Here is a 16,670-nt window from a genome sequence, read left to right as displayed (position 1 = left end):
GCTTCTGCAGCAGCACGGGTTACACCTGGGTGCAGGTAAAACACAGACAAGTTCCAACAGCCACAGCATCCCTGCAGCGCCCTGCTCCTGCCTCTACCAGCTTTCCTTACCTTACACTAATAAATCACCTGCCTTTCCCTCAGATTTTCTCCCTGGGCTATTTAAGGATGCCTTATCTGATGCACGGTGGTATTACAGCAAAAGGGGAAGGCACAGATTCTTTTGTTTCCAGGAGACACCTTATTACTGAACCTCCTACTGATCATACCTCGCTTACTGGAAGCAAGCTGACATTGATGCCCAAATGAACCTGATCCAAATTCATCCCTTGTTGTAGCTCTGCCAGAATATTGCTTCCATTTGCTCTGAGAATATTTCACACACAGACCTATCCACTACCTATTCCTGCTCATTCGGTAAAAGCTGCTTAGCAGGCAAGAGGAACAATACAGAAATTGCAAAAATTCATATAAGGAGAATCCTGCTAACGTGAAGCATTTCCAGCATGTGTGCTACAACTTTAAAGCGTGCTTAAATGAAGTTATTTTGGGAATACACAGATGCAGCATAACAGTATCCCCATATACACTGAATGTCAGCATAGTGCATGTGCAAAATATAGAATCTGTTACATAATATATGCTGAATCATTGTGAAAGACAAGCACTAGAAATGCATTCAAGTTGCTTCTTTTTATTAGAGGCTTCCCTTTAAAAAGTAAGTATAAAAATTTATCTCATAGTAAAATCTAAACACCTCTGGCTATATCAGGAATATTTTTAAAGCCAAGGCCCCAGAGTCATGGGAATCCAATTTCCATATTTCCCTAAAAGAAAACTTTGTAACCTTACAGTCAGGACAGGAAAAAACAGCTTGGAAAGATAAATTTTAAATGACAAAGAGCTAGAGAGGGCTTTAGAAAAAAACCCAAATTTTGAATGTTATTTTAAAAACATCAAAAGGTACACTAGTGTCTTTAACTGCGGCCTGCTCATTAGCTGTGCAGAAGTGGAGGAGTGCTCAAGTAAGATGTAATGCAGAGCTGAGCCAGCTTTGCCACCTGTTTGTGAGGAAGTCAGAGAAGGAATCTGCCCCTCTGAGTTGCCCACTGGGATAAATAAGATCTCTCAAAACATAGCAACAAGCTTGGGGGGGCTCAGGGAAGAACAGAGAACAAAAACAGCTGGGGGAGCTGGGTTTGTTTAGCCTGGAGAAAAGGAGGCTCGAAGGGACCTTATCACTCTCAACAAGTCCCTTACAGGAGGGTGTAGCCAGTTGGGGGTTGGGCTCTGCTCCCAGGAAACCAGCAACAGGATGAAAGGACATGACCTCAAGCTGCACAGGGGAGGTTTAAGTTGGATGACAGAATGAACTTCTTCACTGAAAGGGTGGTCAAGCATTGGAACAGGCTTCCCAGGGAAGTGGTGGAGTCATCGTCCCTAGAAGTGTTCAAAACACAACTGGATATGGCACTTTGTGCTGTGATTTAGTTGACATCATGGTTTTTGGTTAAAGGTTGGACTCGATCTTGGAGGTCTTTTCCAACCTTAATGATGCTGTGATTCTAAATGGACCATCTATTTCTTAAAGGGGCAATGAGCAGATATTCTGGTAGAGCTTCAGAGATGCTATCTGGGCAGGGTGCTGCTCCAGCAGCTTGGGATCACCTCCATCCTACCCAGCCAGTCCACAAAGCCATTTGACTCAGCACGATGGAGACCAATTACTCAGTGAGTTGGTTTAGGTGCAACATTGAATGGGATTAGAGAGCACTTGTCCAAGGGCTCGGCCTTTTCTGGCGGTGGGGATGGGAACCAACAACTGGGGTGGCAGAGCCAGGGGATGCTGAGATTCAGCCTGAGCTCCAAAGGGGTCTCAAAGGGAATCGTCCCTCAGAGCCCTCCTTTCTCTCTCGAGGATGGCACAAGTGCCGAGACTCCCACTGGGAGGCCTGCAAGGTCTTGACACTGTCCCTTGCAAGGGCCAGTGGCTGGAAAACACCACTTGAAGTGCCTCAACTTTTCTCCTGTTTTCCTGTGGCTGGCCTACCTTTGCAAATGTCCTACCACCATTCCCAGCATTTTCATTACAAATGACAGAGGAATCCCTTTTTACCTTGGTGGCTTAGCAGGGCTCATGGGTAACTGTCCAACACACCTCTCTACACTGGTCATTTCCATGACACATGAGTTGGCTTTCCTAACAGAAAATCACTTGTGTAAAGTGAACTGGCCATATATAATTTTTCAAACACAGTGTCCAGTTTCACACACAGCACATAGGAAGTAAAGGAGATATTGGCCATATAACTGTCAGTCCAGTCAATGCTCTATTTATTTACACAGTGTATTTATTTATTTTCATGTCTGTAACCAGACACTACACATATACTTGACCACTTCTCCTACATCAAGAGGGAATATACCTCCATCCTTTACATTTTTTCTCTTCCATCCTCAAAGTATTCAGCAGAGAAAATGAAAACAGTGGTACAAGAAGATTTCAGAGTTAAGACATACAATTACCAGTGATATACATCTCTGTAGCCCTGTAATTTAAATATAAAATACCATAGGAAAACACCAAAGATACGGTTTGTACAACACAACCACAACTGTTCTGAATGCTGGTGCCAGTGGGAGTAGGCGCTGAGGAGAGGTGATGTCAGGGGACAGGATGGCACCGTGCAAAGAGCTACGTGGTAACACACTCCACAACATGCTGAGATGTGCAGCCACTGCATTCAGGTTGTTTAGAGACCATGAGGATAAGGGCTACATTTAACAACGCTGGCTGTGTTTTGTCTTTTCGTCTTCTCTCCCTTTTCAAACGTGAAGCCCCAGTGGTGCAGTGTTTTCCTGCCGTATGTTTTGTCTCCTTCCTCCCTACCCCTTAAGTAAATTTAAAAAAAGGATCCAAACTGCTCTTTGGCCACTGTCTCTAGTCAGCAGGAATCAGCATGCTTTCCAGCCAAGGGACTTTCTAGAGAACAGCAACTGCCTTTGAACATGATGCCATTGCTACAGGACTGGCACCAATACAGGACAGACCATCAGCTTAGCCACTTTCCTTGCAGAGATCAAGGTCATTTGGGGCACCCAGCAGCATTGAGAGCAAAAGGGCTATTTTTCTGGCAATAAAATAATTAGGATCGAAAAGTAAATGTACTCACCCCAGGTAAAGTTTTAATATTGTGCAGTGCATTCTGTGCCTCAAGAGCAGCTTTTCTTGTATAAAATGTTACGAAACAACAACCTATAGAGAGAAATGAAAAGCTTTCAGAAATTAGTGAGTATGATTTGTGAGAGTACAATAGGGAGAGAGAAAAAACAGTGGTTGAACAACACATTATGAAAGCTAGAAAAGTGAATTATCCTGAGGCGCCTCAATGACATGAATAAAAGAAAGCTTGTATAGTTTAAAATAAAAAGTCCCCCCCTGTGCATTGCATCTATAGCACACCTGCATTGTTAGTGAACTGTAATCACTTAGAAATTGTTAACCAAAATCCAATTGGCTTTGTACATTGTAAATAAGGTTATATTTTTCTGAAGGCTCCTCATTATACTTTGAATGTAAGTAACATGGCAGGCTCAAGCAGCAGGAATTCATTGTTACATCCCAAGCAGAAAATCAGGTTAAAGCAGGACCCTATTTAAAGGGCCTTATACAAAAGAGCTAAGGTTGGTTCCCCCCTTTCTTTGAAACCAGGCAGTACTGGAGGCAGGACACTCATCTCAGTTTCAAGAATGAAAAACAACCTACAGGTGAATTTGCCACTGCTGGGATAGTGGAGACTGCTGATGGTTGACAGCATTAACTCCCTGCATGTGTCGAATTTTCAGTAAAGCAGGTGGTTTTAGTTGTCTTAATCCTGTGGTTTCCCTTTTGACAGCATGGTCCAGCCAGGTGGTCTGTGGGACCAAACATGGGTTGCTGTCACTTTCTCCACTGCAAACGTGTGAAGTAGCTTTTGCTGCAGCACACACAAGCCAGGCAGCTCAATACCAGCCCCAGGGTCAGGTCAGGGCTCACAGGCAGATCCTCAGGGAAGAACTATAACGTCACAGGCATGGGACAAAAAGCAAGGACCAGCGTTTGCCTGTAATGCCCCATGGCAATGAAATCTGCTCCTTGACTTCAAAGATGAGATGTTGTCTGCAAATGGGGTGTTTGGTGACCCAGCTGCTATGGGGAGAGGGGAAAACATTCTGAGCAATGCTGGTTGGGGGGCAGAAGTGGCTACTGAAGTAAAACCTACTTCACATGAAACAGGATGATGCAGGTCTTACTGATGAATCAGAAAACAATCCTGCTCTCTTAATCACAGTCAGAGGTTTGTTACAACTCCAGAGAAATGTCAAAACCAATCAGTAAATAAAAGAAACCCTGGCTCATGAGCCTTGGTTCTCCCTTGGAGCGTGACACAGATAAAATAATCTGTGCTTCAGGCGGTGAGCAAAGATGATGCTTGTATCAGCTGCCTAATGTTGACCAAAGTGAAACATCCCAGCCCACCTGACATGCTTGCTTGTGTTCAACCCTGCAGCATCCCTGTAATAGCAAAGGACACGAGGAGAAGGTGTGCACAGCAGCACACAGCAAACCCTGGAAGTAACTGTGTGGAGGTGGCCCATACCACACCTTGGAGGGAAGGGCTGAATCCAGAATGACCCCTTCACTGCCCCTTGCTTGGCTCAAGCTGTGCATGGCACTGTGAATGCTCCCTCTGGCTCTGCAGCCAGGCCAGTGACAACCACTACCTCTGTAACAAGAAAAAGTGACCATGTATTCCCAGATGGAACACACAAGTTTATCCCTAATGCAGAAAATCACTTGCAGACATAGAAAAACATGGGCAGTCAGGTAATGCAGACTTAACACAGCTGAGAGAAACATTTTTCATACTGCCAACAAGTTCTTCAAAATTTCACACTTTACGATGGAGATGGTTTAGTAATTATTTCAGTAAGCAGAACATTGTTCGCAGGGATGTGTGCTAGAGACAGGCACAGCCTGTTAGGGTTTGTGTTTCCTTTAAGTGTTTCTAAATCTCCCGTTTCACTGGAAAATTCTGAAAATTTGAATTATTTTACCCCAGATGAAAATGAAAAAATAATCCAAGTTTGTGACATTTAATAGTTCAACTTTGAGACAACACTGCAATATTTTTCTATCCTGACAGCCAGCCCCAAGTCTATCTCCTATTGTTTCTTTGTTTGGTTTATGAGCTTTTTAATATAAAGTTTTTTAACCAGGAGAGAAGACTCAGAGGGGAAAATATCAAGCTGTAATCACAACTTTGCAATTTCCATGTCCTTTTCCATGGGCCCAAAGAGTTTCATTTTAGATTTCAGCTCTGTGGGTTCGTTCTGATAAGAGGAAATTTGAAATCTATTGGTTTATCATTCTTGGCACTACTTGAAAGAACTGCACTTGAAAGATGAATATGCTGTGAAATACCCTTTAACTGGTCATTTTTGGGAAGTAATAGCTCAGGAGAGAAAAATGTTTCTGTGAATGAGGGTGGGAAGAAACAGTAGCTTAATGGGAAACGTGCAGATGTCTCAGGCAGGTCATCGGACCCTGACAAAAACAGAGACTTCTAAGCTCACAGACTTATACATCTGAAAATGCACATGGATAAAATTTTTCTCAGGATCCATTTGGCTTATATCTTCTTAAATAAAACAAACCCCACAACAAGAGCTGGTTTGCTGTGGTTTGAGTAGAGTATGGACACTCACTTGTGGACACCTGAATTTGAAAGTATTTGCTACAGCGGTCAGAGCTGGACTCAAAAAGGAAAATAAGAGAACAGAGAGTAACAGAAAAGGCCATAGTCCATGTTTACCCAAGGAAATGCTGTAGCTTAGCCTGTGCATTTTCCAGAGGTGCTGCATCCATGTTACACAAACTGCACTGAAGATGTCTCCAGTGTAAAATCGTTTTAGGTCAGTACATAGAAAAAAGTACCTAATTCAGTTTTTTCTGCAGGAATATTGGAGGGGAAGATGCCTGTGTAAAAGGACAGGGCTAGTCTGTGTTTTAGGACTGGTAGCTGTCCCCTGCTTAAAGGCAAAGAGGCAATGATCTTCCTTCCTCCATTTTACTAAAGAAAATTTGATATTCAAAGACAAACAAGTGGCCCAGCTGGAAAAGAAAGAGTATGTTTCCTACTGAAAGAAAATAAAAAAAATACAACCCTCCCCTTCAGGCCCCATGCACACACAGTCTTTGCTTCATCACCGACAAACTCGACAGCAGCTTGAACCACAACTAGACTTTTCTGACACGCAAATAGCTCAAAGCCTGGCAGTGATAACCTTCTCCCCTCCTAGTCAGGACAACTTAAAAGGTGAATTGGTTAGTGGACATGGTTCTGCTGTTCCTCAGCAGCCCGAAATACAGCCCAGTTTAACTCCACATGGGTTAGTGTATTCTTGCCCACAGGCAGAGGAGCTCGTGCTGCCTGTCAGTACCTCCAGAGCAGCAAATCTCCCACGCTCTGCTGAGCTGGTTGTGCTCTACTTGGAACAGTATTTACTACAGCGTAAGGCATTTCTTCTTTGTACCTTAAAAAAAATGCTGAATGAATCATGCAGATCCCTACAGTCCCTTAAGGACATCGGCAACAACTTCATGGCTATCCTGCCAGATGCTTGAACAGACTGAATAAAACCTGCCACTCTGTGCTGCTCGGCGTTTAATGGCAACAAATGGGATTCCTGAGAAACAACAGCAGAAAACAGCCCCACTTCTCAAGGCATCTGACGAGCAAACGCTGCAGTGTGGACACTACAATGCTCAACTTCAACACCTCATTAAAAAAAGGGAAAAGATCTCTTACTTCAGCTTGTTTTCACTCTCTCTCCTCCTTCCCTCCCCCCTTCCCCTTTTTTTCTTTTTTCAAAGGAAATTTAGTGCCAGAGAAAGACCTCAAGGTCCCAGCCATTGGGAGAGAGTTGACACATTCAATTCTCCATGACACATTCAATTCACAAGCCCTTGCTCGGGCTGCCAAAGGCACCAATTAGCACCAGTGGTGGAGATTTTATTTATTTAATTTCTACAGAAACCTGTTTAGCAAGACAGTGACAGGGACAAACAGCCTCGTGTATGGCTAGAAACAGCTTTACGTGAGTCACTGTCAAAGATGGCAGCAATGGATTACAGGGGAATCAAGCCATGGGTTCACTGAAGCCCTCATTTAGAAGGGAGGAAGGGGAAAAAGTAGATCAAGTGGTGAAGACTTTCAGACTACTGTAGCCATGATTTTCTGCTGACAGTGAACTTGGGTTTCTGGAGGACATTGTGGAATTATGACAAATTGCAGTTTTCACCATGAAACTTCAAGAAATGCCATTCCTCCTGTAAGCAAGAGGATTTTTTCAAAGAGCTGTTAGTGACCCCATGTAATGGGGCTTCTCCTCCCTTGTGACTTCTGCTCTATGACCCAAATTTACTTCCCAGGAGAGCAGCCACAGCATTAATAGGCTGCAAGATCCAGCTCAATGACATCTCCAGGAGCTCTGCCATACCATTATTTCCTTCACTTTCTCCCAATTCAAACACAGACTAATTATGCCGTGAGAGCTGTTTACATTCCTAATTTTGAACAACTAACAAAGGGAAGCTCTCCTCCACTTGAAGATGTGGCTTACACAGTCCTCGCTGGCATTTAACGGCACTGGGATCTGTGTAAGAGGCTTAATCTCTCAGCCAGGATTTCATGCCTGAATGAATACGGCAACCTCCATCTTGCTTCGGGTGAGAAAAAGTCTTTTACAGCTCCCTAAACTGAATAGACAATTCCTGTGTTAAAGTTACCAAGAATTACACATGTGCATCAAGATGAGAAAATAACCCTTGGATGTGGACAGGAATTAAAACATGCTCCACAAGATGCTCTGAGGTTTTGATTTGCTTGAAGAAAAACATTCTGCAATCTCCCAGGCCTGAAAATTTAACTCTTGGGAATTAAAAGAGAAAAGATACAGGAGGAAAAAAACCAACCTATATTTGCTGGTCGGATTTATTAGTTTCTTTAGTTTTCAACTGTCAAAATTTGTCAGTTTGGATCTCTCCTGTGTTGTGCATATTATCACCTGCTGCCAGTATCTGAACCCTAACCATGGGGTATAGAAATACAAGAGCTTATCAGGGTGCCTGCAAAGCCTGCTACAACTTAAAAGTATGAAATTTGCTTTACCTTTTAGACTAATAAAATAAACACTTCAAAACAGCTATAATGATTATCTGATGATTGAACTCTGTATTCTTTTAGCAAGTAATGGAATCCTGGCAGACAAATTCAATTCAAAACACATTCACATTCAGGACATCAACAAAGTCATCATGTTGTGAATTGAAAATTCCTTTAACGGCCGCGTTTGAATTCTAAGGGGCTGACAGATCAAGGGACTGAAGGCCCTGGAAGGCTAAATGAGTGAAGTCCTGCTATGTTTCTTTCTTTCTGTGAATGAAGCTCACTTTTGTGTATGCATTTGCAAGCAGAACAGGTGCTGGCTCCATACAAGCCTGGAATCTCAATGGGGACAGTAGCTTCTTGTCAATCCAGCACAGTTCAAGCTAGTTTAAGTTAAGGAGGATTTCTTTTTCTTGTTTTCTTTCCCCATTCCAAATGTTTCTCTCCTGATTTCCACATTCACTCATCCACTACCAAAATTTAAACACTACACTAATACAGGGCAGGCTTTAACAAGGTCTCTTGCATTCCAGCCATCCACCCAAACTCTGGAATACGTGCTCTGTAAATCACAAACAGCTGCCTGAACAGTGTGATTTGCAACCAAACACACCATGACCTGTAATGTCATTTTCCAAAAGCCAATGAAGACATTAAAAGCTCTTTTCCACTAAAGCCACTGAGATGACCTGTTGCTACAAGGAGTTCAGGTGTGTGGTTGGGCAATGAGAATTTTCACTTTTGTTACATTTGGTGCAGTGCAATGGGAACCTTGCCTGGCATTTATTCTGTGCTACAGATGTTAGTGCAATTAGCTAACCTGCACTGGAGATGCTGGTCTAGTATTAGGAGAGGTATTTCAAGTCTTAGAGATTTTGATTGGGTCACTCCAGACAAAACCAGAGAAAACCGTGAACTGTCTGAATAGCAAACACAGCCATTTCTGACCAAGGAACCCAGAAATAAAAATCCAACTCTTTTTGAAACTCTGCTTATCAGAAGAAGGTGGCTAAGGCAGGGATGTGTTTTGGTTCCTACTTGCACCATCCTTATGCTCTATTGTCTATGGAGTCATGGGAGAGTAAGATGGAAAGGATTCACTCCCGAAGCAATCCCTGATAGAATTGCCGAATACAGCAGAAATCAACTTTTAATGATGCCGCCTCCCAATTAGCTCAGGTTTGCTAATAGTTTGATATAATTGGCACCCTGATGGAAACCGTATTACCAGTCCTGTCACCAGCCAGGAAACCACATTGCCACTCTAATGACAGCACATATTATAGCGATGCCACTTCTAATATTAATACATTAGCTGAATGTAGGAAAGGGCTCACATGTGAGAAGGATTCACAACTGGGACATGCCAAATTCCACCCTGTGCTCTAATTTTCCTCCTGGTTGTAGCATTCAGGGTGGCAGTGCCCCAGCCCCAGAGTGCCCCTCATTGCATTGCTTGCATTAAAGCACAAATGCTCCAGGCCGGTAACAGCCCCGTAAATGGCCAGTGAAAAATGATCCCATGGAGCTCAATTTTTTCTCTCCATGCCTTGCAAGTTATGACGGCCTTTCTGTTAATTGGCCACAAGTCCTAGTTTGCTGTCAGCCTTCAGCTGCACCGGGGAGCTCTTTTGGAGGAGTTGCACTCTGTCATTCCCATACCCTTGTGAATACAAATGCTCTCTATAAATGTCCTCTGCCTACAAAATGGGTTTTTTTTCTTCTTCTTTTTTCTTTTTTTTTTTTTTTCCTTTTTTTGACCTAGATTAAATTTGCTGCATTTTCAAGCCTTTTGGGAAAGCAACTAAGAACTAATATGCACCAGTTCATGTGCCACAACACTTCCCTACCCATTATTATGTAAATTTTGACTAAAGTGCGACACAGATAGAAAAGATATCAAGGGCAAAATTGCCAGAATCTACTTTTCTTGCTCTCTGAAATAAGCCACTTATATTAAACAGTTTTAAATGGCTAATAGCTGTACAAGTATCTGAAGAATTTCAATGTACAATTTTTCATATAGGACAATGACAGCTTTTGCAAATTCCTGAACTCTCCTGCTGCCTGTATAATGACTGGGAAGTGCATGGCCAGCATCCTGGAACCCTCTGTTTTACTTCTGAAGGATGTGGCCAACTTCCACACCTGCAGCTTGGCAACACTCATATGATATCTGCACTAGATGGTGATAAAGGAGTAAAAAAAAGCAGATGCAGAATTAGATTCTATACATGGTGGCAGGGTAAATAAATACACACAAATCAGGTTTATAGTATCAAGGCAATTTTATGTCATTACAAACTAATCTGTCCCTAAAGAAACCATCCCTGCGTGCTGGGATGGAAGCTGAGCTTTATTAGTCTGGGCTGAGTAGTGGATGAGAGACATTGCAACACAAACTCAGGAAGTGCTGTGAAGACAGAGCTGAGCAGTCAGGGGCACTGAGCCTGCACATCAGCACTGCACCAACACCCTGATCTGCAGGTGGCCTGGCCTGGAATGCTCCTCCTTTGCCAGCCTGTCCAAGTACCCACCCAGTGCAAATCCCTAGGGAGAGCCATTGAGATGGACAGCTGTCACCCAACCAACATCAGTGGGAAAATCAAAGCAGCAGCTCAGTGCCTCCTGTTGAGTTCATGTTTGGTGGGTGGAGAATGATTGGGATCTTATACATCAGTCCATATGGGTTACAATAAAGACTGTTGGTCAGAGCTTTTGGAAAAGAAATTCTCAAATAAATAGGACAGCAGGGGGAAATGGCATTCCAGCCTCTGCATCTATGAGGGGTGTCCCATGGGAAGTCACTGCACTTCCTGCTTGTAAAATACAGAAAAGAATATACACAAAATATGAGAATTTTTTTTAAACTGGAAATAGTTTTAAATAAGTCCTGTCACTATGTATCTATATTGTATCAAGAAAGAAATCTTGAAATTGGGGGGACATCAAAATGAAACTACAAAAAATGAAAGTACAAATAATTATTTCTTATGCTGCCTTCTTGTCATTTGCCCTTTACCTTTTCTTCCTTCTTTTCCTTCTTATTCTTGCACTAATGCTCCTTAATCTTTAATTCACTTTCTTCTTCCCTCAAATAAATTCTTTTTCTTTTCTTCCTAGCTGATGGTTATTGTTTCCCTTTTCTTTGGCCAGGTAACAATTGACTGGAGTTTACTGGCTTGAATTTACTGGCTTTAAAATGAATTAACATGTCCTCTGTGCAAGTTAACCCCTAAGTTTGACCATCTGCTAAATACATCTTTGGATGCAGTAGAGAAAGAGGGTTCAGAGAACAGATGCTAAAAAAAAAAATGGAAATACAAAATTAAGATGTCCTCCCTTATGAATCCATTCTTGCAGCAGAAAACTGCTGTAAAACTGTATTTCAGTTCAAAAAGACTCTAAAAAGATCATGTTTACATAAATTAACATAGGCAGGGACACATCTTTCCCTGATGTCATTTCAAATGCCCTATTGTCTCCAACCCTGGCACTCAATAGTAGCAAATCAAACTTCCTGCACATACATCTTACAGTCCTGATTTCCTTTTGTTTTTTCTTTCACTTGAATGCTTGAGAAAGATCACTGAAGACTGGCTTTTCCTGATAAGACTTCCAGATCACTGCTCTAATGAAACCTCTAATTGCACTGTGACTCTTGAGAAGCCATTCAAGTCCTAGTTCAACTAGGAGGCAACTCTGTAGTGAAAAACACTTGGAATAGAAGAGCTTTACTATAAAATTATCCCTTCAAAATAATCTTTGAGATTATTTTGATATATTTTGATATATTTTGATTTGATATATTTTGAAATAACTCTTTGAGAGTTATTTGCAATTTATAAACTTTCCCTGTCACTATGAAAAACCTATGTTTTGTACTGGAAATTATCTTCACTGGTTAAATGCCAAAGGCATCCTGGGCTGCATCAGGCAGAGCAGGACAGAGGAGTTGATCCTTGCCCTCTTCTCAGCCCTGCTGAGACATGTATGGGCTTCTGATCTCCTTCTTTTTCCCCAGCAAAGACATGTGGACATGCTGGAGCCTGTCCAGTGAAGGACCATGAAGATGAGGAAGGGTCTGGAGCACCTCTCATATGGAAAGCAACTGAGAGAGCTGGGACTGCTCAGACTGGAGAAGAAAACACTGGAGGGAGTAAAGAAGGTAGAGCCTTCTCACTGGTCCAGTGACAGGGCAAGAGGCCGTGGCCACAAATTAAAATAGAGGGAATTCCATTTAAAAATAAGGAAAGACATTTTTATACTACAGGTCATCAAACACTGGCATAGTTTGCCCAAACAAGTTGTGGACTCTCCTTCCCTGGAGATATTAAAATCCTGCCTGGACACAGCTCTGACAAACCTGATGTAGATGACCCTGCTTTTAGCTGGGATTGGACAAGATGAATCCCAGAGGTTCTTTCTGACCTCAGCCAGCTTGTGATTCTGTGAAATGGCAATGAAGGACTTTAACCGGCTTCTGACAACATCCCTCCTAACACAGCTTAACTTCCCCAAAAATACATTGCAAGCTTATTTAACTCTAGCAGACAATATCAGTTAAATTACTGTTTTATTGCTGTACCCATCAGATGGGAACCAGCTCTCAGACACTAGCAGATTTCACACACAAGATGAGTTTTTTCATAGCAAGAACACGGGAATTAATGCCTTTTTCTTTTTTTAAAGAAACAGAATCTGAAACCTTTTAGCATCTTCTAGTACCTAAAGGGGACCAGGATTTGGCTGGAGAGGAACTTTGCCAAGGGCATGTAGTGGGAGGAAAGGGAGAATGGCTTCAAACAGAAAGAGGGCAGGTTTCAGTTGGGTATTAGGAAGAAATTCTTTACTGTGAGAGCAGTGAAACAGAGGAACAGGTTGCTCAGAGAAGCTGTGGATGACTGGAAGTGTTCAAGGCCAGGCTGGATGGAATTTTGAGCAACCTGGTCTAGTGGAATGTGTCCCTGCCCAGGGCAGGGTGGTTGGAACAAGGTGATCTTTAAGGCCCCTTTCAACCCAAACCATTCTATGATTCTAGGATGATTCTATGAACATCCCAGCATGGCAGATATTTGCCATAGACACACAAGACAATAAAATGTCTTGTGTCATACCTTGTTTTTAGAAATATATCAATACATTTATGAATTCATGATTTGCATTTTTTTAAGTTGCGGTTTATCCAGTCCTGTTGTATCTGACATGAAGTTTTGTTTAAACCTCACTGACAGGTCTAAACCTCCGAGCTTGTGTTTTCTAAAGACAGCATCTAAAGCCAGAACTATCAGTACTAAGAGAAAAAAGAGGAAGAGGTCCAGAGAGAAGGAGTCATAAAAGAAGGTACACAGAGGAAAGACTGCTATTGCTGACACTTCACTCATTTACAAAACAACAAAACCTCAACCCTACCCAGAAACTTGGCAAGAATATTGTGCATGGGGTGTTTTCAACATTTAACTGGATTTGGAAGAGTTGGATACCATTTCTACAAGAGAATCTAAAATCTGACCTTGAATAACTCATTTCTAGGAATAGGGTGTTGAAGCTCTTCTGAAAATAATGTTCAATGCCCATCTGAATCTTTCGATGCCTAAATGCTTTTGAACAATCTGGCCTTTCATCTCCCTATGCTCTAGCTTTTCCTTGTAAAATAGAAAGAATAAAATGTTCTGAGCTCAAAGGAGTACTCTGAAGAAACCATGAAAAGATAAAAATTGAGGTAAAAAGACACAGCCATTGTAGTGACAATGAGTAACAGCAGAGCAGTATGTGCCAGCGCTGCTTCCATCTGACTCACTGCAGTCTGTCACACTTCCTCCAAAAGGTACCTTATAGGAAATGGAAGAAATCAATACAAGACATTTGAGATGGCTTAAAGGATGCTTGAGTAGCATGGGAAGAAATTCTATGATAAATGTTGCCTCTAAGTGCCCTGAACTTGAATCAACAAATAACTGTTTCCACCAACATCCCCCCTGCCCCGATTTGTCTGCTTTTGGCCAAGCCGCGGAATTGGGGGCTCCATTCTCTGCTGGTGGAAGAACTGGCAAAGCCTGCACTCTGCATCATGATTTGCTTCAATAGACACACTATTTTAATTGAGATAATTTTCAACTATCTATATTTTTTTTTTCCCCCTGATAAATATGTTTCCCCATCTCTAAAATTCGGGTCTAAATCCATTGTCTGAATCCGTCACACTCCCTGCTCCCTTTGCCCAAGATGCAGTCAAACACTTTCAACTCTTTCTCGACTTCAACATCATGAACCCTTGCACATCTTGTATTGATTTCTAGGCATTCACAGCTTCACTCTCACAGGGTCACAGCACATGTCAAATCTTTCCTGCATTGCACCTTCAAGCAGTGTTTCAACTAAGGAGCTTCGCTTTGCCTGAACTTGTTAGCAGTGACACATTTGTTCCCCAATTAAGCTTTCTTTATAATAATAATAAAAAAGAAATAGAAGTGATTCCTGGCAACTTTTCTATCTTTCTAGTCAGTTGAAACAATTTTATGCAGATGAAGATGCAGCTCCACCAAGCCTTTGAACTTTAAGCATCATCTTTACTTGGCTTTGAACTCTCAACAGGGCCCATGATCTTTCAAAGCAATGTACTCTGCTGTGGAAACTTCAAAAAAGAGAGAAAAAGGCATGGTTAGAAAAAAAAATGCAAAAGATAGGGGTTTTTTAAATGCTTGATGCTCCTGGAAATAAATAAAAAACCCAACTGAGTGGTATCTGAAGAAGTGTATTCGGCACTCAAGTGTTTCCCTAATTAATTGTTTAGATGAGTGCTAAAATAAATGCAGCAGCAGCAAAGATAAACAAACCACTTTAGTAATAAAGCCATATATTTGTGCAGGCACACAAAAATAAATGGCAGCACTTAATGAGCACAAGCAATGAGAACGAAGAACACACTTCATGTGGGGGACCTATGCTCAGAAAGCTCAAGCTCAAAGGTATTTGAGAGGTATCTCACAACCACTTCCCAACCTGCCTCTTGTTTGCCTCTTGCACAGAACCTTGTTTGGCACAGACTAACAGTGTAAAAATGCAGTGTCCTGATGAAGAATTATAGGTCACGTTTCACCTTGCCCGGGCAGCCTCACCAGGGCAAGGAAAACACTTCTGGGGAGAGACTGCTTGCTAGCCTAGTTAATTATTATTCCTCTTTATTTTTGTCTGATGATTAACTAATGTAAAATCAATGAAGGGAGATATGGAATAGATGTGTAACACGTACTTCCAAAATGAGAGAGAAAAGCTAAGATGATTCATACAGTCTTTTCCTTCTGACTGGAAAATGAGCTAGCAAAGTATAAATACTGGCGGAAAGTGTTATCTTGTATATCTAGGAAAGCAATTTTAATAGAATTATAAGACTGTTAGAGGCAGGAAAATTCAGCTAAGCTACTCTCCCAGAGAGGACAGCATTACACTTCCACACATAATTCTTCCAAAGTTTTATCATGTTCTATCTGTAGATTTCCCAGAATCAGATTTCCCATCATTTCCTGAAAAAAACTATTTTGAAATCTCACAAAAAATATTTTAAATATGCTTTTCACAGTAAACACTTTCAGTTTTGCTTAATTTCCTATTGCTATTTATGCCTTGAAGACCTTATGAAATAGTGCTATTACTTATCTTTGTGTAAATGATTTGACAAGCAGACAAAAACATAAAACCCCACATGCCATACAAATAAATATGTTATTCTCCTCAGAAGCCTTCATAGAACTGACTATTTATTTCTTGCAACTATCACCATGTATGTCCCAGAAAACTGATGAAAAAAATCTATTCACGAATGTTTAACATCTGTTAAAGGAAGGGAATATTGAGACCGTGTTGGATGATGCATAGGACATGTTGTAAATCTGTTAGTTAATACCAGCTCAGAGAAGTCCAAACAAGAGTACCATGATCTATAGGTCCTATGGCTCCCCAAAGATCAAGATGTGGCATTTAAACAGACCAAGATTTAAAATAAACCTCCAGCAGCCTATTTTCAAGTTACGACAAGAGAAATACCTGGCTCTAGAGGTATAGGCTGTATGACATTATTGGCAACTTATCAGGACAAGAAGAGAAAGAAGCTGGATGATTGGCAACTTAATCAGAGGGAGAAAGAAAAATAGAGAAAAGAAATAAAACGAGTGCCTAAACAGTGGTGTGTTGGCTCCTGCGGCTGTCAAAGGTGGCCTTGAGCAGGCAATGGCAGGAGGGCTTGCACTGAAGCTTGTCTGCAAAGTAGATGAAACTATTCAGTGTTCCTTGGCATCAATAGCATGCGGCTCCTGAATGTATCTAATCACATTTGGAGAAGCAGGATTCTGCATGGTGTTCTCTGCAGGTCACCATGGCAGCCACAGGAACATGTCCAACAAAATATCACGGGTGCGCAGCTTTGCTACCACAAAACTCAGAGAGTTTTAGAACAAAGTCCCCA

The 16,670-nt window shown here is 41.7% G+C and overlaps 1 protein-coding gene across 4 annotated transcripts in view; it reads right to left on the bottom strand.

Annotated features, from left to right (window-relative positions):
• Positions 1-16,670, bottom strand: part of CELF2 (CUGBP Elav-like family member 2) — a 375,542-nt gene that overhangs the window by 96,405 nt on the left and 262,467 nt on the right. For all 4 annotated transcript variants that reach the window (XM_069034697.1, XM_069034704.1, XM_069034714.1 and 1 more), the window contains one exon: positions 3,173-3,255. In XM_069034697.1, the coding sequence (XP_068890798.1) occupies positions 3,173-3,255 (83 nt within the window). The remainder of the gene's footprint in view (positions 1-3,172; positions 3,256-16,670) is intronic.

Source organism: Aphelocoma coerulescens, chromosome 1A, assembly GCF_041296385.1.
Source record: "Aphelocoma coerulescens isolate FSJ_1873_10779 chromosome 1A, UR_Acoe_1.0, whole genome shotgun sequence".
NCBI lineage: Eukaryota > Metazoa > Chordata > Aves > Passeriformes > Corvidae > Aphelocoma > Aphelocoma coerulescens.
This window is presented reverse-complemented; position numbering and strand designations above follow the sequence as displayed.